This window comes from Eptesicus fuscus, chromosome 13, assembly GCF_027574615.1.
Source record: "Eptesicus fuscus isolate TK198812 chromosome 13, DD_ASM_mEF_20220401, whole genome shotgun sequence".
Taxonomy (NCBI): domain Eukaryota; kingdom Metazoa; phylum Chordata; class Mammalia; order Chiroptera; family Vespertilionidae; genus Eptesicus; species Eptesicus fuscus.
The window spans coordinates 49,351,297-49,373,214 of record NC_072485.1 but is presented as its reverse complement, the minus strand read 5'-3'; the positions used below and the strand labels follow the sequence as shown (position 1 = coordinate 49,373,214).

Below are 21,918 nucleotides of genomic sequence, written 5' to 3'. Positions count from 1 at the left end.
ACCTGGAAGATTCATCTCTGAGATCCAAAGATGTGATTTTATTTTTATTTTTTGACCACTAAGATTCTATATCCCACTCTAGCCCTCCCTTATAACCCCTGCCCCACCATGGTCTCCTAGAAGAATCCAAAGGCCTCCCACGTTCCTGTGAGGCTCTGCAGACCCCTGAGGGCTCAGGTGGGGGCTCAAGGGAAAGGGTTTGTGGTAGTGGTAGTGGTGGTTTTTAAATTCCCACCAGAGGTAGGGAGGACTTCCTGGGAGGAGGGCCAGAGGCCAGTGCCAGTGGAGGCCTTGGTCATTCGCGCTCTTCCTCTGGGTCAGGGGAAGGGGACTAGACCAGGATGAGGGTTTGGGATGCAGCGGGACATGTTTAATGCTCTCACAGAATTTGGAGTCATGCCCCAGATCCGATGATCTGAGCTGGTCTCCTAAATCAGGCAGAAATGCCTACTTTGGTCCCATCCCAAAGTAGGTAAAATGATGGATAGGGATTGAGTCACCTAAATGTTTGCCCAGATCTCATTGCTCTGTCTAGACCTGCTGTCGGTTTCCTTTTCCCCCTCCACCTCCTGGGAGAGAGAGAATAAAGGAGACGTCTGGGTATGTTGCAGGGAGCACAGTGCAGTGGGATTCGGAGTCTCTGCTCCGTGGGCAGCTTCCTTCGCTGCTCTGAGCACTGGTTCCTGCGCTGTTCGAGGAGGATTTAGCGAGTCCCAAGGCAAATGTTTTAGAAATAAGTGACAATGTATGGAAGGTGCCTGGCACTTAACAGGTGCCCAATAAATGTAAATTCTCCTTCCTGACCCTCATTTCCTGGACCTTGAGGGCAGGAAGCAGTAATTTGTTGAGTGTGAATGTGACCCATCAGTAAGTATGTTTATTTTGTTGTAAGGTTACTGAGAAAGTTTCTCAGGTGGTGGTGGCTCAGGTGCTAGACCACACATGAAGATGTTGTGTGTTAAGACAGGCCTCCTGCCAAAGACAAAGGACAGCAATTTCACTGAGTCACAGAATCATAAATGGCAGAATTCACAGGGTTCTTTGAGCTCCCGTACATCAGGGACAAAAACATGTGACACACATACTGCCATCCACCCACCGCCATGCCTATGGCAGACAGCGCTAATCAATTGCAGTTCTCTCCTGATTAGCCCAGATGGAGCCTCAGAACTCGAGATAACACAACACTTGAAGCAGGTAATCAACTGGAAGAGCATGATATCTGAGATCCATTTGTTAGCCCTGCTTCACCCCAGACCTCTCATTTTACAGATGACAAAACAGAGATGGGAAAGCGCATAATTTTCTCCAAATCATAGCTATTGGGACCGCATGTCCAGTTCATTTCAGTATTTCATACGCTGTGGACCTGGAGTTTCCATTTCAGGAAGCAAGGTCTAGGTGCCACCTTTTTTGCGACATCTCTTAAGGTTAGTACCAGGAAAGGTGTTCTGCCTAATGCTGAGAAAGATGATGAAGACCAATGGAGAAGGGTCCTCTGAGGCCCAGGGAGCAAAATCAGAAGTTCATACCGTGGTGGCCAGGAGAAGTGTCTAGAAGACTGTGCGCCCTGGGAAGGCAGGGACTTCTGTGTTGACATGGGGTAGGCGCTCAGTATTGAATGAACAAATTTATGGATGAAAACTGTGTGACCAAGGAGAGACTTGGGGAATATAAACAGAGGCACAAATACTTGAAGATAAGATTCAGCAAAGAGCTGCAAGTATGAAGATGAGTTTTATTTGCTTGAAAAGGGATTTTCTCTGTGTTTCTCTCATTTGTTCACTTATCTACATGAGTGATTTTCAACCTTTTTCATTTCATGGCACACATAAACTAAACTAATTACTAAAATTCTGTGGCACACCAAAAATATGTATTTTGCCAATGTGATAAAAAAGGTATAATTTTGATTGAATTGCAAAAAATAATAATAGTAATTACCTATCTTTTTTGCTTCAAAGTGACTTTTTAAAAAATCATATGTATATATATATATTTTTCTAGTACCAAGAATTAAGCAGTCAGACACAATTTTATTATGCAACATGACCAATAAGATACAACATGACCAATTATATGACCTATATTTTTATGGTTCAAGGCAGGCCATTCATACCAGACGTTGGCTGTTGTTGGCTGTTGTCATTTGGACAATCTAAGGGAAAAGTGGCCAGTTCCCCTGACTAGTCAGTTATTGCATATTTTAAAATTCTTGCAGCACACCAATTGAAAATCGCTGATCTACATTAATGAGCACCTACCATTTGTTGGGCTGCATACCAGGTGCTTTTATGTGTTTTATTTTCTAATCCTTATAATACTGAGAGGTAAATACTTTACAGATGAGGACAGTGGAATTTAGGGAAGTTAAAGCCATGATAGATGTTAAATAGAAGAACTGGAATGTGAACCCAGTTATAAATTTTGGCCTTTTCAATAAAAAGATATATTTCTGAGAGAAAAGGTCATGAAAGTTTATAGCCACAATCCTGGGTGGTTTTGAAGATGCTATCATGAACCTTCCAGCACCTGGTTCTGTTCCTGTTATTTATAGCAAGTCATTAAAATCCCCCTCCCCCAAATCCTCCCAATGAAAATCCAGGAAACTCAGGGACCATTCCCTCCCAGAGATGGCAGAGCCCCTAGGGGCCATGGGGAGAGGGTATCAGAGGAGGGTGGTTAGGAAGCTGTGGAATCTCTCACCCACTTTTGCTGTCACTAGTGATCAGGTATGAGACCTGCTGCCACTCAAGAGGGACATTCTAAGCCACTGGGGAGGAGTATTTTAAGTGGGTGGCTGTGCTAGTATCTGAAGAAGTTGGCCACAGACACATTTCAGTGATGTGGTGTGGCAAATATAGCCACAGGGAAACAGCCCGAATTTTCCATAGTCTCATAATTCAGGGCCTCCCTGAAGAGGGAGCAGGTACAAAGGCAGAGAGAGCCCACCGCCTCGTGTGAGTAGGGGTCAGGATGGAACACATCCTGGCTGGACAATGGGAGAGGGCTCGAACCTCAGGCCAGCCGGTCCCCCAGGGGGTAGCTAGAGGTGGGCAGGGGCCAGCAGATTTCTCAAGCCCCGAGCCACAGGACTTAGGCTCAACCCCACCTGCACAAGTTTCCTACCCAGCACCCTTTTGCTTTTCCTATGCTTCTGGGGCCCCGTTTTCCCCCTTGATGTCTACGGGACCTCCTTTCCCAGAGAGACACACACCCTGCAGCAGAAAGGCCTGCCTAGGCGGAGCTGCGCCCCTCCCCCTGACAGTCTTGCTAGGATTCAGAGGGTGAGAGGAAGGAAAGAGAACTAATATTCATTGAGCACCTACTATGAACCAGGTACTGTGTGATTATTTCATACTAGAGGCCCCGTGCTCGAGATTCATGCACTCAGGGGGTCCCTCAGCCCAGCCTGCACCCTCTCGCAGTCCGGAAGCTCTCAGGGGGATGTCCAACTGACGGCTTAGGCACCTGCCAGCAGTTGAACATCCTTAGTGCTGCCACACTAAGGCACTGTATAGGCACCACAGCTGTGCCTGTGGGAGCGTACTGACCACCAGGGGACAGCTTCTGCACTGAGCGTCTGCCCCCTGTTGGTCAGTGCACATCATAGCGACCAGTCCTTCCGCCTTTTGTTTAATTTGCATATTAGCCTTTTATTATCCTATATAATAAAGATGTAATATGCAAATGGTTGTTACATCATGAAGCATAATGACCGACGGTGTAACAACCGGATCACGGATCAGCACGAGGGTGGGGCAGCGAGCTACAAGCGGGCAGAGGAGAGCTATAGGAGGGGGCAGGGCAGCAAGCTATGAGGAGAGTTGCGGGGGGCGGTTTGGGGGAACGGAGGGAGCTATAGGAGGGCGGGGCAGCAGGCAGAGAGCTACTGGAGGGTGGCAGCGAGCTACTGGTGAGCTACTGGCGCACAGATTTGTGCATAGGGCTACTAGTATAGGATAAGCTCTTTTCCTCAATTCTTACCAAACCCACATCAACCAGGGGGTAGTAGCCCCGCTTTAAATAAAAGGAAGCACAGAGTGACTTGCCAAGCTCGCACAGCTAGTAAGCAGCAGAGTTGGGATTTGCAAACAAGTCTGTCTGACTCCAAAGCACAGACTCCCACTGTGTAACACAACCTTACACCGGGGTCAGACAGGAAAGTCACCAAAGGTCACTGCCTGTCTGGCAGATGCCGTGGTATATGGACACACTTATCACCTTAGTCTTCCTGGCAACAGCATTGGTCGAGCTTGATCATCCCCATTTTACAGATGAGGAAACTGCAGCCCAATGTTAAATGACTTACCCAGGCTGGGCCAGTAGGGAGAACCGAGGAGGGAAGCAAACTTGGGGAGCTCACTGTGGGGGGAGTGGGTCCTTTCTGTAGCCGTGGCCTGGGCCTGGGCTTGGAGTGCTGGAGCAGACCCGGTGGTGTGGGTGGGTTCTTGGTGCTGGCACTTCAGCGGCAGCTCCGGGGCCATGGAAATGATGGGTGGCTCCAAGATGTCTGGGGTGTCTCGTGTGCCCACACCACCCTCCCTACACCACTGCACGCAGCTGGAGCTTTCCGTGTTCCCTGCCATCCCACCAAGGTGAAGCAAATAAGACGTGGCTGCTTGTGAGTGAAATGAGGTCAGAGCGTGTTTGTTCATGCCTGAAACATATTAAGGCTTTGTTCAGGCTCATTAACATACATGGTTCAACTTGAAAGGTTGAACAATCCCACAAGCCCCCTTTTTAGTTCTACTGTGGTAGAACTTGGTGGGTACTGCTGGGGGGAGAGAAGGAATTGTTGCCAAGGGCAGGAAGGAGGCCAGGACGGAGGGGTTTGGAAGTCCCTTCAAGGCGCAGGGCGAATGCCAGCGGGTCCTCCCACCCAGCGGCCTGGCAGTGGGCTGCAAAAGTGGCTTTTTTCTTCGAAGGGGAAAACAACTTTGTGTTGATTTAAACTTTCTTCTTTTCCTATTTTTTTTAAAGGAAATTGGAGGAATTCTTTGAGATGTATTTTTAAAAGAGGGTGATAAATTGCAGGCACTAAAGCAGTGGTTCCTGACTTTGGATATGCCTTAAAGTCACCGTCTGAACCTGGATCGAGCGATGGGGAAAGAAACGCACCCTTGTTTCCCCTGGCATTTACGTTAAAGCAGCACTTCCTCCAATCTTCAGCATACGCAACAGACCACAGTGTTACTAGCACTGCCTTTGTTCCCCAGAGCGATCCCAGAGAGCTTCACATTCTCTAACTGTAGTTGCCAGTGTCTTTAAATAGCATTTAGGCTCATCACTACTTAGAAATTAAGGTCGTTATCAGACCTGCTAGTAGATCTTACTGTTCAGAATGTGAGTAAAGAAGCCCATAAAACACTGTATCTTGCCCTGGCCAGGTGGCTCCATTGGTTGGAGCATCATCCCGTGCACCAAAAGGTTGTGGGTTCGACTCCTGGTCTGGGTGCATCCCTACATTGTGGTTTGATCTCCGGTCGGGGCACAAGGGAGCCGACCGATATTTTTCAATTGATGTTTCTCTCTCTCTCTCTCTCCCTTCCTCTCTCTCTCAAACCAATAAACATATCTTCAGGTGAGGATAGGGAAAAACAAAACAAAGAAAAACCCCCACTGTGTCTCAAAATATTTTGATAACTATTTCAGTGTAATCCTTTTTCTCTGAAATCTTGTGTGGTTTTTTTATTCATCTAAATGCATTACTTTGAGCAGTGGCCTATGACCCCCAGGTAGCTGCCACAGGAGTCCATGACACCAGAAAAATTAAGACCCCTGGTTTTAAAAAAGGCGAGTGGCCAGTGCCCACACTGGGGCCTCTTGGTCGTTCAGGTGTAGACACGGCCTCTCGGGCAGAAGGGAATCTGTTGCGTTCCCTGGAGTGCAATCCTCATCCTCGTAGATGGAACTAGAACCCCAGTTCCCAGGTCATGCCAGCCTCCATTCAGGTGGTTTGAGTCCTAAGGATGATGAAGACCCAATTGCAGGAAACGAAAGTTTGGACACATTCTGGTGACCATCAACGTTGGGGTCAGGGTCCATCTCAGAGGCAGGGGCGCACATGTGGGACGCCCGTGTGGCCCAGGTGGGAAGCCTGTGGCCTCCTTCTACTTAGGACTCTAGCGTAGGTTAGGGAAGGGAAGGCCGAGGCGTTGGCTGCAGGTGCCTTCTGAAGTGTCTCCTGACCTCCTCTCACTCTGAGGCCTATTTTGCCAGTGTCCTGGCTTGAGGACACAGACAAGACATCCAGCTGGAAATCTTTGATGTGTCAGGAAGGACCACATGCCACACCCCCAGAGCCTATTCTTCCTCAGAGAAGACTTTACCTGCTCCACCGAAGAGCCTGGGCCCAAGCCTATGGGATGGACAAAGAAGAGAAGAAAGATCCAGGTTCATCTCTCCCCAGCTCCCCAGTACATGGGCCGACGGACTGAGTCTCAGAATACCCGACTCTGAGAAGTTAGGTCTTGTATAGGCACTATCTCTAAGTGCGAAGAGTAAATAGGGACTGATATATTTATTACTTTTTCTTGCCAAGGCAAAGGAAAAACTATTTGAAGAGGTTGAGTTAGGTCACGTCAGCTCACTGACTCATAAGGAAAGAGTTAACAAGAAACTGAGTAGATATGGAGAAACTTCATCCCCAATGACTAAGGAAGGGTCCTGAATGTACCCAAATCTAGCTGAGCAGGAGCTGTTGGTAACTACTGAAAAGCATGAGCAGACTCTTATAACCTAACCCTGAAACCTACCCTCCCTCTACCCTTCATCTTCTGCATTATTCTTTCCCTTGAAGGAACGAAGGAGTCACACAGCCAGTCATGTGCACAGTGCCAGGCTTGCTGGGTACAGGTAAATGATGTGAATGTGACTAACTTTAATGCTGTTAATTGCTTTGCTAGAAGTAAGGAGATTTCTAGCAAAGCTGTGGCCACCCCACAAGGCCCTGATTGGACCCCACTTGTCATAGTCACGGGAGCATCTAGCCTGTAACAGGCCATGATCTCTCCTAGTGTGGAAGCATAAAGACCCAGACACTGCTGCCATGGCAACGGCTGTGCTGTCCTCCAAGGCCAAACGCTGTTTGTCTGGAGCAGATGGTGCACCGAGGGGAGCTCCGGTTCTGGTTGTGTGTGTTGGAGAAAGTGGCAGGGCCTGGCAGGACTGGAGGTGAAGGGGATGCAGGATGCGGATGGAGACGTGAGCCAGGCAACTATTTCAGCCCCAAACTAGAAGAGGAGGAGGAGGAGGCAGAGATGCTCCTGAGGTGACTGAGATTGTAGATGAGCGGTCAGAAGGGGTAGAGAAGCCCTTTGGACCAGCGACAAAAAGCTTGTGAGAAACAAGAGCCAAGACCTGCCTTCCCATAGACACTCCTGTCATGACTTTCTGGAGTTGTCTCCTAGGAGACCTGTGATAGTGACACCCCACATTCCTCTCCCCTTGGAGACCAGCCCTGTCCCCCAGGAGGGCTGGTCACAAGTCCAGTATCTCCTTCCAGGTCCTGATGCATTGGAGTCAAGGGGGGCTCGTGGCTCCTCGGACACAGCACAGCCAGGAGGGCCCGCCCTCACCCCCAGATGTTGCTTCTGATGCCCGCCATTCACTGCCTACAACAGGGGTCGGCAAACTGTGGCTCGCGAGCCACATGCGGCTCATGAGCCTCGGTTTGCCGCTCTGTTGACTAATGAGTTTGCCGACGACTGGGATAGGAGCTTAATCACAAGGAACAACAACAGCCTGTAATTATTGGAATCGAGAATCTAGGTCAGTGGTCGGCAAACTCATTAGTCAACAGAGCGGCAAACCGCGGCTCGAGAGCCACATGTGGCTTGCAAGCCGCAGTTTGCTGACCACTGGCCTAGAACATTTGTTTTAAAAGAGAACACATAAAGACCATCCCCATGGGGTCAAGGGCGGGGTTAGGGGTGGCCTCTTCCTCAGACACCAGTCGGAACCACAGGGACACCTCCAGCAGCGAGGACTGAGACTTTACACCAATCACTTGGCTTCATAGGAATGCTAGCCCTGCCAGGCCCTCGGACAGTGAGGGCGGAGTTGTCTGGCCAAGGAAAATGGCATCAAACCTGCTTGGCCTGAAGAGCAGCCAGAAGGCCAAAGAGACAGTAGAGTGGGCAAAGCCAGAGAGGGTCATGGTGGAGATGAAAGAATTCATGAGATGAGCCGCTGAGCTGTATGGTGACTAAGCAGAGGGATGTAGAGGTGGCCTCCTTGCTCTACAACTGCCCGAGATTGCTGAGAGAAGCATGCCCCCAACCTGAATCATGGCTTTCCCAGTGAGTCCTGACAAGTCTTAGAAGCACCTGTTGGTCCTTTGAGCCTAAACGTGTTCTAATTCTCACCCACCTTTTACTGGGGAGGATACCGAGGGCTGGGGGTGAGGGTACCACGGAGACAGCGCCTGTTGCCCAGTGGGGAGAGTCACGGAGGGCTTCACTGAGGAGGAGACATTTGTGCTGCTCCTTAAAGATGAATCTGAGGGCATTCTAGAAGCAGGGACCAGGATGGGTCTTGGGGTGGGTCAGGAAATCAGACTTGGAAGCAGGTTGGAGACTGGCCCTGAAGGGCTCTGTGTGCCCTGCCAGGGTGGGTGTCTAAAGGATGCTGAATGAGGGAGAATGAAGCCCGGGGCGGTGGATGCTGTGAGAGCAGTTCCTGGGTTCCGGGTACAGGCAGAGCAGAGAGCGCCCCAGTGATGGAACCGCAGGCCCTCCTCCAGGCCACCTGAGGACACACACGTGGTTTTTCACTTACGCAACCTAGTCACGTGGCTTTATTATGCCAGGGCCACAGACGCAGTCTGCCCATTCTCCGGGCCTGGAGGGCAGCCTGTCTCCTCCCATTAGGTGTTGATCAGATTAGCCTAACCTCAGCGTTCTCCAGGGCCCTGGGCAGGAGCAGCTTGCAGAACAATGAAGGTGAGGGATGTGAGTCAGCAGGCTGGTGTTTGACGGAAACAATTTGGGCCGCGGGGAGCCTGGTGGAGAGGGAGAGAGGCTGGTGTCCTGAGCCCGGCCTCTCTGCACCACGTTGTGAGGTGCTGCAGGACATTGTTGGTGCTTTCAAACCCCAGGTTCCTGTCAGGTTCTCGATGACTGGAACAGCAGCTGTCTTCTGAGTATGCGGCGCTAACTGGGTGCAGACTCAGGCCAGTGGTCCCCCACTCTCTGCCTTTGGAGTGGGGCATGGGAGCCGGGCAGACCTAAAGCCCTGGAAACATGGGTGGGGGAGAGAGTAGGGAGGGTGCCCTCCCTCCACTGCGCTAACTCAGGAGGGGCCATAGCACTCATTTGCTTAGAAAGGACTTGGGCACATGAGACGCTTCCTTTGGAATTAAATGGGGTGTAAGTTTGCCAACGGCCACGTCATTGATCAGATGTGTGACGAGAAGAGAGTGTGGGGAAGTCCTGTGAGTGTGGCAGACAGGGTCCCTGAGGAGGGAACAGGCCCTGTTTTGGAGCACCCCCCTCCGTCCCTGAAGGTCTCCCCAGGAGGCTGGTGGAGAGGGGGTGGGATCTGGGGGCTGTGTAGGTGGGGGTGGGAGCAGGAGGAGAGGGAACTCCAAGGCTGTTTCTCCAATGATCCCGGCGCTGAGGGGGTGGGTGTGAGCGGTCTCCACACCTGGATGCCCAGCAGCTGGAGGACGCGTCCTCCTCTCTCAGGGCTGTGGGACTGGGGAGGGAGAACTGGCTGGAGCAGCCCCAGGAGACACGGGCTTGTGCAGACACCGGACTTCAGGGTAAGAATAGCTGGCCCCAGCCCCTGGCTCCTGCCTGGGTTTTTCCATAGGGCAGGCTCCGCACCGTGGGTCAGGCCAGAGCCCGTGGTGAGGCTCGGGGACCCTGCCTGCCCTGAGCTGGTGGAAAGGTTCCAGTGCCGCCAACCTCCAGGAGAGACCGGACGCCCTGCTGTGAGCAAGGCAAACGTGTGTTCTATAGGTTCCTGCCGTTGGCCTGCTTTTAAGGTCAAAAAGGACCCAGGGGACCTGAGAACCCCACTTGATTTGTGGATGAAGGGGAGACTTCCTGCTCTTCTCCCTCAGCACCGCTCTTAACCCTTTAGGCACCTTGGTCCAGGACTCAGCCTTGGGGACCTCCCCCCTCTCCCCCCACAGAGGCAGAGCTAACAGCCCCCTTCTCCTGCTATCCCCAGAGGCCTCCTATCTACACAGCCCCTCCCGTCCCATTCCTGGGCCCCTAGCCTTCAGGTCCCAGGGTTGCCCTTATCTCCATGGAGCACTGGTTGGGTTTGGCAAGTGCTGGCTCTGCCAATTCTTACCCAAGACCTCGGTAAGTGATTTCACGTCACTGCCTCGCTTTCCTTGTCTATAATATGGGGCTTCTCTTGCTCATCTTGGTTAATCTCTTCCCATCGCACCCCCTTCCCTCTGAAATTCGTCAGTCTGCTGCATGCTTTAATGTCTCTGGATCAATTAATTTTGTTCATTAGATTCCATATATAAGTGACATCATGTGATACTTGTCTTTCTCTGACTGGCTTATTTCACTTAGCATAGTAGTCTCCAGGTCCCTCCATGCTGTCTCAAAGGGTAAGAGATCCTTCCTTTTTACAGCCGCGTAGTACTCCATTGTGCATATGTACCATGGCATTTTTATCCACTCATCTACTGATGGGCACTTGGGCTGTTTCCAGATCTTAGCTATGGTGAATTGTGCTGCTGTGAACATAGGGGTGCATATATTCTTTCTGATTGGCGTTTCAGGCTTCTTCGGATATATTCCTAGAAGTGGGATCACTGGGTCAAATGGCAGTTCCATTTTTAGTTTTTTGAGGAAACTCCACACTATTTTCCATAATGGCTGCACCAGTCAGCATTCCTGCCAGCAGTGTACTAGGGTTCCTTTTCTCCACATCCTCACCAGCACTTGTCATTTGTTGATGGCAGCCATTCTGACAGGTACGAGGTGATACCTCATTGTCTTTTTAATTTGCATCTCTCTGATTAGTGATGTTGAGCATTTTTTCATATGTCTCGGCCATTTGGATGTCTTCTTTGGAGAAGTGTTTATTCTGCCCATTTTTTTTTTTTTATTGGGTTGTTTGTGTTCCTTTTGTTGAGTTATATGAGAACTTGATATAGTTTGGAAATTAACCCCTTAATCAGATGTGTCATTGCCAAATATGTTCCCCCATACAGTGGGCTCCCTTTTCATTTGATGCTGGTTTCTTTCGCTGTGCACAAGCTTTGTATTTTGATGTAGCCCCATTTGCATTTGGAGGCAACAGGCTGCAGTGGAAGGAGCAAGCCTAGGCTTGGGGGTCTGATGGACCTGGGTTTAAATCTTTGTTTCTTAAACTCCATCCGTGACCTTGGGCTCTGAGCCTCAATTTCCTTATCTGCAAAATGGAGATTGATCAAGGGTTCATCTATTCGTCCAGCCATTCCTTCTTTATTCTTTGAGTGGATGGCGACTGTGTACAAAGCACATGCTGGGGGAGTTGGGGTCAGTGGTTGACCTCACAGGGTGGCTGTGAGGATCCGAGGGCCGACTAACCCCGAGCAGGTCAGACACACAGCAGGTGCTCTCTGAACCTTCACGGCGGCCCTCCCGGCCTCAGCTGCAGCGGGCACAGCTCTGAGGCAGTCCCATGGGCCTCTGCTTCCCGTGCCCTCACTCCTTCCCCTGAAGCCTTGGGCTCGAGAGGAGACTATGGACAGCCCGGCCCTGGAGAGGTCCACCGCGTGGCTCCTCCTTTGGGCCTCATGAGCACAAGAATGTCTGGGATTCCTGAGGAGTGTGGCCAAGTGCCCGTGGCCAGTGTGAGAAGGGAAGTGTGACAGCCTACAGTTCTTGGAGAAGCCGGGCCCCACCTGCCCCACACCTACACGCGAGGACGGCCTCCCGGGTCAGGCGCTGCTTGCTTCCCTCTGAATTCCTGCCTCCTTGGAGCTGCTCTCCTCCGATAAACTCCGAACGATAAAACCAAAGATACAGAGCAGTTCCATTGCCATTTTCCACTATTTCATGAGAGTGTCAAAGCACCAGAGCCATTTCCAGGCCCAGCATTCTGCCAAATCTGCCGCCAGCCCCACCTCCCTCGGCATCTGAACAGAGTGCCTGCAGCTCCAGCCAGAGCTTTCTAAATATAGCTCTCTCCCCCGGACAACAAAGACTGGTCCTCCGAATGGCTTCAGTCCCGTGGCCAGCCTCAGACGTCAGACTTCCCCCCAGGATGGGAGGGGAGGAGCGGGACAGACAGGAAGTGCCTGGAGAACAGGGACCAGAGAGGAGCTGCTGGAGCCAGCTCATAAGTGACGTTGAGACCCAGACGTCCAGGGCCGTGGCCTTGGCCCTGAGTTCCTGTCTGCTGTCTCCGGGGATGTGTGGGGCCCAGGGCATGGTCTCAGGCTAGTCCTGTCCCCTGAGGAGACTGATTAGTGCTGCAGGGGGAGGAAAATGAGCTTCCCAGGAGGAGGGGGAAAGAACCTATCTTTAGGGTCAGACCCACTGTCTTGGACTCCCAACGCCACCGCTAAGCTGGCGACTGTGGGCAGACCCTACCCCTTAAACCTCAGCATCCCCATCTGTGATGTGTGGATAGAAAGACCCATGTTGAGAGGAATTCAGGAGAACTTGTGCCGAGTGGCAGCCCCTGGCCACCCTGCATGCCAGGACTTTCTGGAGGCCATGGGTTGCTGTCATAAGCTCTGAAGGGCAGGGCCCACCATGGCACCTCCCCCTCCTGCTCCAGGGCACTCAGGTGACCCTACCTTCTGCCCTGGCAAGTGCCTTTAATTTCACCTCGGTGGAGCATGGAGTCCCCCTTCTAGTCCTAGTGGTCTGAGAGGTACCCCAAGCCCAGGACCGGCACGGCCTCCTACTTCAGGGCTCACCTTCTCAGACACCCCGTGCCCAGTTGGGTGCTGAGGCTCCTTTAAGACATCGGCCTACATGTGAGTGTAACCCTTGAGCACAGATAGGAAAACTGGGGATTACTGAAAGAATACAATCCTGGATTTCTCAGCTCTGCTTGTGGGGGTGGGGGGGACCCAAGTCAAGTCCTCCCCTCCCACCCTTTCAGTTCTATTTCAGGAGGGAGGACCTGACCTGTTCCCAGGTCTCTGACACCAGAAAAGATGGACTCTGCCCCCTACTAATAAGGGGTCCTCAGGAGAGACCCCAAACTAACAACCTTACTGTATGGAAAGCCTGGTCTTCGTACGACGAGAGGCCACTCTGCCCCAGGCACCTTACTCCTGTGGGCATACAGGCTGCTGTCTCTAGACACACTCTGTATACAGATAAGTCAGGACTAGATGTGGAACCCCCAAGTGAGGGCTGGGTCGGAGCTGGAGGGCTGCTGGTGGAAACACTAGCCCATTGTTTGGATCCGTATTTTTTGCAGGGGGCTCCCCGGGAGACTCAGGCATTGGGTGTGCATAAAAGATGCACAGCTGCTGTTGCTATGGCCACCATTCAGAGAGCACTAACGCCACACAGCTCTTCAGTGGCAAAACTAGGATTCAAAGTTTGTGCCCTGCTGGCCTCTAGGGTTCACGCTTTGGAGTCCCAAGGTTTGCGTATGATCACAATTCTTAAAGAGCTCTGGTAGGGGATGCTGGGAGCGCGCATGCACAGTGAACAGGCCGCAGACCATTAGAACAAAAGCTCTGAACTCTCTCAAGGGGAAGTCACGCTGGACTCACCTACCAGACCTTGTAGGCAGCAAAACCACGTCAGCAAAGGAAACCAGTAGCTTCGGTGTTTTCAATTTTTCAAAAGTCTTTGGCAAAGTGCCATGCCCCAAAATTTTCCATAGCTAGACAAAAACAATTAATTGCTTCACCATGGCTTTGCAGGGAATGCTTTGTCATGCATAGGAGCCAGCTCAGGGGAGGAAACGTATCCCTAAGGGTGAACGTGTGCTTTTCTTGATGGAGAGTTGTAAGCAGCAGGGTCTCACAGGGGTTGGTGCGGGGAAGGCCTAGCTCATAGCTTTTTTAATTAGAGATCTGGAAGAGGAAGCACGTAGTGAAAAGTCTACGTCGACAGGATGTTTGGGAAATGAGAAGCCAAATTATTGGAAGGTGTGTGTTTTTTGCTTTGGTCCCCCAATCATTGCTAATGATCAGCATTCTGTTAGCCTGTTCGCCACAATAATGTACAAGGGGTTTTACCCTTTCAACACGTCTCTGCCCCTCTATGCCAGGCGCTGTGCTGGGCACAGGCACGTATCATATATGTTGTTATTCTGCTTCACAAAATGGGGTTTCATGGTTCTCCCCCTTGCTTTTACTTACTGATGTAAACATCACAATGCAAAGAGCTACCTCCTTTTTCGTGTCTGTCTGGTGGCATTTTCCCATGAAATGGCCACACAGCAGTTTAATCAGCGCCCTCTTGTTGGGCATTTCCATTACTTCTGGACTAGAAATACTACCACGGTGTAGCCTTAAACATCCCTGGACTTAGGTATTTGTACATGTGGACAGTGTCCGAGGGTGGTCACCTGGAAGGGAATGACTGAGTCACAGTAGACAAGCATTTAGATGTGTGACAGGTGTTGATGAGTTGCCTGCGAAAGCACATCCAGCTGAAGTTTAATGACCCCCAAAGTGGCACGGCCCATTGCCTCAAATCCCTACCAGTGCCGGCTATCACATCGGTTTCCTATTGCTCCTGCACGGCTTACCCTACGTCAGTGGCCGGCAAACTCATTAGTCAACAGAGCCAAATATCAACAGTACAACGATCGAAATTTCTTTTGAGAGCCACATTTTTTAAACTTAAACTTCTTCTAACGCCAATTCTTCAAAATAGACTCGCCCAGGCCGTGGTATTTTGTGGAAGAGCCACACTCAAGGGGCCAAAGAGCCGCAACGTGGCTTGCGAGCCGCAGTTTGCCGACCACGGCCCCACGTTCACAACAGGAATTTGTTATCTTACAGTTCTGTAGGTCAGAGGTCCGGCGGGAGTCTCGCTGGACTGAGCTCCGTGTCGGCGGGGGAGTCTGTTCCCTGGCCTGTGGTTCTTGTCCTTCTTCTAAGCCAGCGGCGTCGGACGGCTGGTGGAGTCCTCCCCCCGTGGCATCACCCTGCCTGTTCTGCCCCGTTTCCGTCTTCATGGCCCCTTAGGTTACACTGGGCTCACCTGGGCAATCCAGGCACCTCTCCTCAACATCAGGTCTGCTGGTTAGCAACCTCCATTCCACCTGTGACTTCAATGCCCCCTGCCATGTAACGTGTCAGGTCCGCAGGTTCCGGGGAGTGGGATGTGGGCCTTTGGGGAGGGTAGCCTTCCTCCACCACAGAGAGCGTCAGCCTTCCTAACCGTTCTCACGGTGAGTGAAAGCCCTTGGCGGTTGCATTTCCTGATTGTTGGTGAGGTCAAACATCCTCTGTGTGGAGAGGCAAAGCGGCTTTGTTTTGGTCCTGGGAGTTGTCTGTTATACCCTCTGCCTCCCTTTCTATTTTTTTTTTTTTTTTAAATGGAACTATAAATTCCATTTCTCCCGTTTATTTTTTTTTTAAAAATGGAATTATAAATTCCTTGAAGGCAAGGACCTCCTCATATTGGCCCCAGTGCTTCAGCTGTGGCTGGGGTCAGAGAGGACGCCGATGCCTGTGACCCCCCTCCCCCCTTGCTATTCTCCTTGGGAAGAAAGGTCAGGACGCTGCCGCTGAGCTGGCCGGCTTGAGTCTCTGTCTAGGGAGCGTGGTGGCTGAGACAAGGCTCGTCTGGAGGTTTACTTACAGCCCAGTGGGCTTCTCAGGCCACCTGGACTCTGGGGTCAGACAGACGGAGTGCCCAGCCCCAGCTCCGCTTCCGACTCCGGCAGCCCTTCCACCCCCACCCCCACCCGAGCCTCAGTTTTCTCACGCGGGAAAACAGGGACGGTGGCACGCTGACATGTTAGGGTTGCTGGCATGGGAACAGGGATGAGTCAGACGCTGGGGAGACGAAGAGAAGAGCAATGTTTGGTCATTTTGCGGAGGCAGGCAACGTGCTCTCCTCTGACATTTTAAAAAGAACTTACAGTCAAGATTGAAATTGCTTTTCAATTATGCTGGGTGTCAACCCCTGTTTCTTCTGGAGGCCCTGGGGACCCCAGGGCCTGGTGCCGGTGGTGACTCGTACACCGCCTCCGAGGTGGCCGCTTCCCCGTCATGCTTCGGAGGGGCCGCGGGACTGCTAGCCCGCCTGGCTGGGCAAGCCTTGCTAGGTGAGCGGGGCAGGACCCACTCTCCGAGGTGTGCCAGGCTGGGGCTCAGGACCAGGGCTGGTGTTGCAGAAGCTGAGCCTGCAGCCGCCCTAGACCAAATGCTCCCCTGCCCGCCCGCCCGTCCCCCCCCCCCCCCGTCAGGCCTGCAGTGGGGTACACCCAGCCCTGGACCAGGGACACCAGCCACTACTCGGTGACAGAGCTAATGAGTTCCCTAAGCTGCCCGGGAGGGCCTCCCGGCTGACCCCCCAGACTACCCACAGGCGCCCAGAAAGCCCATTGGCAGTCTCCTCGTCCATACCCAGAGCACTGCTGCCTTGTTCACAGGGCACAGCGGGGGCTGGTCTGGACCACGTGGGCACCTGCTTTCAGCATGGAGCATGCCCCTGCTCAGAGCGAGGTGGCAGGTGCCGCCCGCCCCTTAGAACCTGCAGAAGGTTTGCTGGGGCCCAGAATCCCTGCCTCAGACGGGTCTTTCTCATCCACAGTCTCTGACGGCTGCACCTGGAGCCCGAGCCCCTTCTCCCAAGGGCTAGTGGTGGAGAGTCCCGTACCCTGAACTAACTGTACGATCCCAGGGCCTGTTGGCCTCTCGGAGCCTCCCCTTTCAGTGCGGAGTGTGGGGACAGTAATCCCCACTGCTGCCCGCTGGGCGAGCCCCGCCTGTGCTGGCCGGGGTGATCGTCCTCGGTGGTGGCTCTTATCATGGTCTCCCCACTCCTGCCCTTCTTTCCTCCGCGGCTGCCAGAGCCCCGGCCTGCGCAGACATAGCCCAGTGGCCAGAGACTGTCAGGACCATAGTGACCCTCCCGTGACCTCCCTCTCTAGAACTCGGTGCTGGACAGAGTCCCTTCCTTTCTTCTCTCCTCCATTTCTCGAGCCAAGTGGGGCTGGCAGCCGTGAGCAAGCGCCTGGGCGGACGGGGGGGGGGGGGAGGTGTGAAGGGGGGAACACAAGCCGTGCCCCCACCCCCTTTGGGAGCTGGCAGCTGCCCTGGTGAGCCCCAGACCCAGGACCCTGATGTGGGCTCCCTGTGGCCACCCTTTTCCTTCTCAGTCAGCAAGGTCCCGATGAACTCCAGCTCCTCCAGGGCCGCCACCAGGGCCTGCAACTCATTAGCTCTTTTTATTAAATCCATCTGCTCAGAGCAGAAGCAGGGCCCTGGGTCTCCGAGCTCCCCACCCTGGGTGTGAGCGGAGGCTGCACACAGAGACGATTGTTGAAGTGGGTGTGGCGTCCCAGAGGGCAGGAGCCTGGCCGAGCTGTGTGGGCGAGGGCCCGCCAGCCTGAGGGGCGCTGGAGCCTGTCTCTCGCCCTGAGCCTGCAGAGCTGAGGGGGAGGCGGGGGGATGAGTGGGGCTTTCTCTTCCTGGGTGAGGTGGGCTTGCTGACCTGCCTTTCCTGATGAAGCTGTCTTCCCTGCCCCACCCCACCCCCCGCAGGAGTGCATCATTGACGAGGACTGCGGGTCCCGCAGGTACTGCCAGTTTGCCAGCTTCCAGTACACCTGCCAGCCTTGCCGGGACCACCAGACAGTGAGTGTCCAGAGGCCTCCGGGCTGCAGCACCAGGGCCGTGGGGGCCCAGGAAAGAGCCCTGGGGAGAAGCCCTCCGCCCCGCGCTCTCCTGTGGAGCTCCCGCTGGGAAGAGCCCCTCCACAGCGCCCCCTGGGCTGGCTCCTGGGGTGACCAGGAGGCCACCTGCAGACGACAGGCAGCCCTCTAATTTCCAGCCACGTGGTTGGAGCGGCGCTCCCTCCTGTCCCGCTGGGTGCCATCATCGGGCACGGCGGTGGGGAACCAGCTCTGCTCTCTAATTGCATTCCCCACGTGGGATCCAGGCCCACGGCACCCACGTGCCTGAACACCCACCTGGCCCTCCATTAAGGCTTGGGCCTTAATGTAATCAGCTTATAAGACTCACGGTGCTGCCTGCATCTGTGGCCCTAAGCCACCTCCTTCCTGACCTAGGGACCTAATGACCTAATGAGCAGGAGGCAGGGCACAACCGCAAAGACACGCTACACCCTTTAAAGGCAAAACCTCAAGCTGTGAGGGAAGACTCGGGTTCATGCCTCCCCTAGGGCCATTTCCCAGTGTGCTGGCCCCTCACCTCTGCTCCCATGACTTCCACGAACCCCTCCTCCCCGACCGAGGGCCTCAGTTTCCTCCTCTGTGCAGGGGGCCATGTGGTTAGCTCGCCCGCCCCGTAGTGTCCTCAGGCTTCCCCGTGGGGGGTTGGGGGTACAGGCGGGGCTCGCCGGGTCTGCGAGCCGGGCTGTTGTGCTTCCCCACCTCCCTGCAGGTCTGCACCCGGGACAGTGAGTGCTGTGGAGACCAGCTGTGTGTCTGGGGTCACTGCACCGAAACAGCCACCAAAGGCAGCAACGGGACCATCTGTGACAACCAGAGGGACTGCCAGCCCGGGCTGTGCTGTGCCTTCCAGAGAGGTGGGTGGCTCCCTTCTGGGTGCAGGCTGAGCCCTGTCCCAAGCCCCAGCGTCCCACTGCACCTCACTCCCCAGCCCGGGGTAGCGCTGGCTCCAGTCCCTTTTCCTGTGAACCGAATGGCCCCCTCTTCCCCGGCTTCCATGCGCTCAGGCACTCTCCCCTCCTGCAAGTGTTTCTGAAAACCTTGCCCTTGGCCACCTTCCCATCCCCTGGTCCACCTGGTACCTGCTTCTCCTGCAGTTTTCCTCAGGAACGGCTTTTGGGATAATCCTCCTCTGGGAGCGGCAGCCACTCCTGTTCTGTCACTTTAATTAGACTCCCCGGTCCACCTCCCAGGCCTTGGCCAGCACCAGCTGACCCGTCCTCCTTTTCTCTCCACTACTTGGCCCGTTTGGGAGCCTCACGGCCCCAGCCTGAGCCCAACCCCAGGCTTTTATTGGTGCTGAGCCCCAGCCTTGAACACCTTTCTTCCACTGTTAATTCCTCCTGACCTTTGGCCTCAAAACCCAGCACAAGCCCACCTCTTCCAGGCAGTCTTCCTCGACTGCTCCAGCCCTCCCAGCTCATTCTCTCTTGAGCCCCTACTGCCATTCTCATTGCTTCTCACTCCACTTCCTCAAGTCTAACCTCCACATGGGGGTTGAGGGTGGAAAGTGGGAGGCTGCATTCCATTTCTCCCTCCCCTGGTGCCTGCCTTGGTGCTGGGGCGCAGGGGTGACTTTTGGCTGCTTCTAGGCCTGCTGTTCCCAGTGTGCACACCCCTGCCCGTGGAGGGTGAGCTCTGCCATGACCCTGCCAGCCGGCTCCTGGACCTCATCACCTGGGAGCTGGAGCCTGACGGAGCTCTGGACCGCTGCCCGTGTGCCAGTGGCCTCCTCTGCCAGCCTCACAGGTGAGGCCCCACCTGTCCTTCTTGTCAGGGGCCCAGGGGGGATGAGGTGCCACCCACTGGGGACTCAGGAGCCGGGAAAAGTGGGCTCCGTTTAGGATAGGATTGATGTGAAGTGTCCTTGATCTTCCTGATGGAGGGGATCAGTAGTGGTCAGACCTATAGGACTGGGGCTGAGGAGAAGGTGTGGCTGGGAGGTACAGCGTTGGGGCGCCTATAGATGGTGGTTGAAGCCTCGAAAGTGGGTGGTCTGGGAAGAGGGTGTGGAGGGAGGAGCACTGAGGGGAGCCCGGCCCATTAGACAAAGGACAAGCTGAGAAGGCGCCTGCAGAGAATTAGGAGGGAAACCCGGAGGGCCTGCCCCGCCCCGAGGGGAGGACACCAGGGTGGGTTGGAGGCTCTGAGACACCAAGAAGCACCAGGGCCGCACCTTGGCTGTTTCTCAGTGCGCTTTCCCCAGGCCTCTCAGCGTCTGTTACCCAGCCTTCTCTCCCAGCAGTCCTGGGTGGCTGGGCAGACAGAAGCCCCCTCCCTGCCCCACAGGCCCAGGAATCCCCCCGGCCTAGCAGAGGAGGCGGTTAGGCCCTATCCCACTGTCAGGGGTTACGCCTGACTGGAGGGGGAGCTGTAAACTCTCAGACTCCCCTGTCCTCAGGGCCTGCCCCTGAAGGTGGGGGGCTGCCCCTCGAGTACATTCTCCGAAAATGAGCGCCCTCAGCAATCTTTTCTAAGGCAAGGTGTTGGCAGGAGGTTCCGACTGTTGGAGAGATGTTAGAGGAGGGGTCGTGTAGGTGAGGAGGCTGGGAGGTATAAGGAGAGCCTTTGTCTCAGGCCCAGGCTCCCCAAGTTGAGAGCTGGCTTTGCCCCCTGGGGAGACATGGCCCTTGGCTGAGCCACAGCCCCTCTCTCCCCAGCCACAGCCTGGTCTACGTGTGCAAGCCGACCTTCGTGGGGAGCCACGAGGAGGCCGGAAAGAGCCTGGTGCCCAGAGAGGCCCCCAGCGATTACGGAGACGGCAGCTTCATTGAGGAGGTGCGCCGGGAGCTGGAGGACCTGGAGAGGAGCCTGTCGGTGGAAATGGCTCTCGGGGAGCCGGATGCCGCCGCTGAGCTGCTGGAGGGAGACGAGATTTAGAGCCAGGCTTGTCCTCGGGTAGACGTGCAATAGAAGTAGCTAATTTATTTCCCCAGCTGTGTCCTCTAGGTGTTGGCTCACCAGGCTTTTTTTCCATGGCCTCTTCCCAGAACATTATCCCTCTGGCTTGAAACAAAATGAGGTGCCGCACACTTGTCCCGCTCCCCACACTGCACCCCACGCATCTCAGTTCTGCTGCCTGGGTGCGGGTGAAGGCGGAACAGGGCTGCTAAACAGGTCCAGGTGCTGGCTGGTTGGCAGATGGCACATTTCATTTTGTTCTATGCCCCCCTCCCCCCACCCCTAAGGAGGGGACAGAAAAGGGCGCAGAATTTCCTCATGACAGGTTTTGGGGAAATGTTGATGCTTACACACGTGGAAAAGAGTGCCCTGTTTAGCAAACATAAACCTGGGAACAATTCAACAAATGAAACGCTCATGCAGTTCTTCGCGTGGGCACAGGTTTGCTATGCCTTCGGGGGAAACGTTCTGTGGCCGCCGAGTTACACGCATTCAGCTTTTTAGCAGCCACTCAGCTCCTACCTCTGTGCCAGGTGAGCAGTTTCACCACCACGATGCAGACCTGTCACCACAGCCTGGGGAAGGGGCGTTGTTCCCACAACCGTCAGCATCTCAGAGGCTCAGAGATGTCAGGCTGTTTGCCCACATCACACAGCTAGTGGAGAGCATAGCAGGATTTCACCCAGTGTGACCCCAAGCCCCGTGCTCCCCACCAGCCCCGGTGCCACCAAAAGCACCCCCTACAAAGACGAAGAATGACATTTTTCTTTTTCTGAGGCACGTCTGGAATGGAGGTCTAACTAGCTCCTACATGTCTACAGAGTCAACTTCTCCTCTTGGAAATAGCGTTCTCCCCAGGGTGGGACGGTCGTCGTTCTAGTGGTGACAGGAGGAACTGACACTGTCCCCTGGGGCAGTTAGTTACATTCGTCACTCTGAAGGGACATGATCGGAGCATAATATTTAAGTTGCCAGAAACAGTACTTGGGTAATTGTGGGGCCAGGATTATAAATGAAATTTGCAAAATCACTTACCAGCAACTGCAGGCCATTATCAGCCACATGGAGAAAATCAAACCAAGCAAGGCTCTGAAATATGGCTGTGATACCCAGACTGAGCACTGAACTGTGTGCTGTTCCACAAACGATCTTTTCAGGTGTCATGGACTGTTTCCATCATGTATTCATCCAGAGTTATTAAATTTTAAAGTTGCA

The 21,918-nt window shown here is 53.9% G+C and overlaps 1 protein-coding gene across 1 annotated transcript in view; it reads left to right on the top strand.

Moving 5' to 3' along the window:
• The window catches only part of DKK3 (dickkopf WNT signaling pathway inhibitor 3), a 42,415-nt gene extending 20,497 nt beyond the window's left edge, over nucleotides 1–21,918 (top strand). The window contains 4 exon segments of the mRNA XM_054725534.1: nucleotides 17,654–17,746; nucleotides 18,515–18,659; nucleotides 19,395–19,551; nucleotides 20,463–21,918. Coding sequence (XP_054581509.1) covers nucleotides 17,654–17,746; nucleotides 18,515–18,659; nucleotides 19,395–19,551; nucleotides 20,463–20,682 — 615 coding nt within the window. The 3' untranslated portion in view covers nucleotides 20,683–21,918.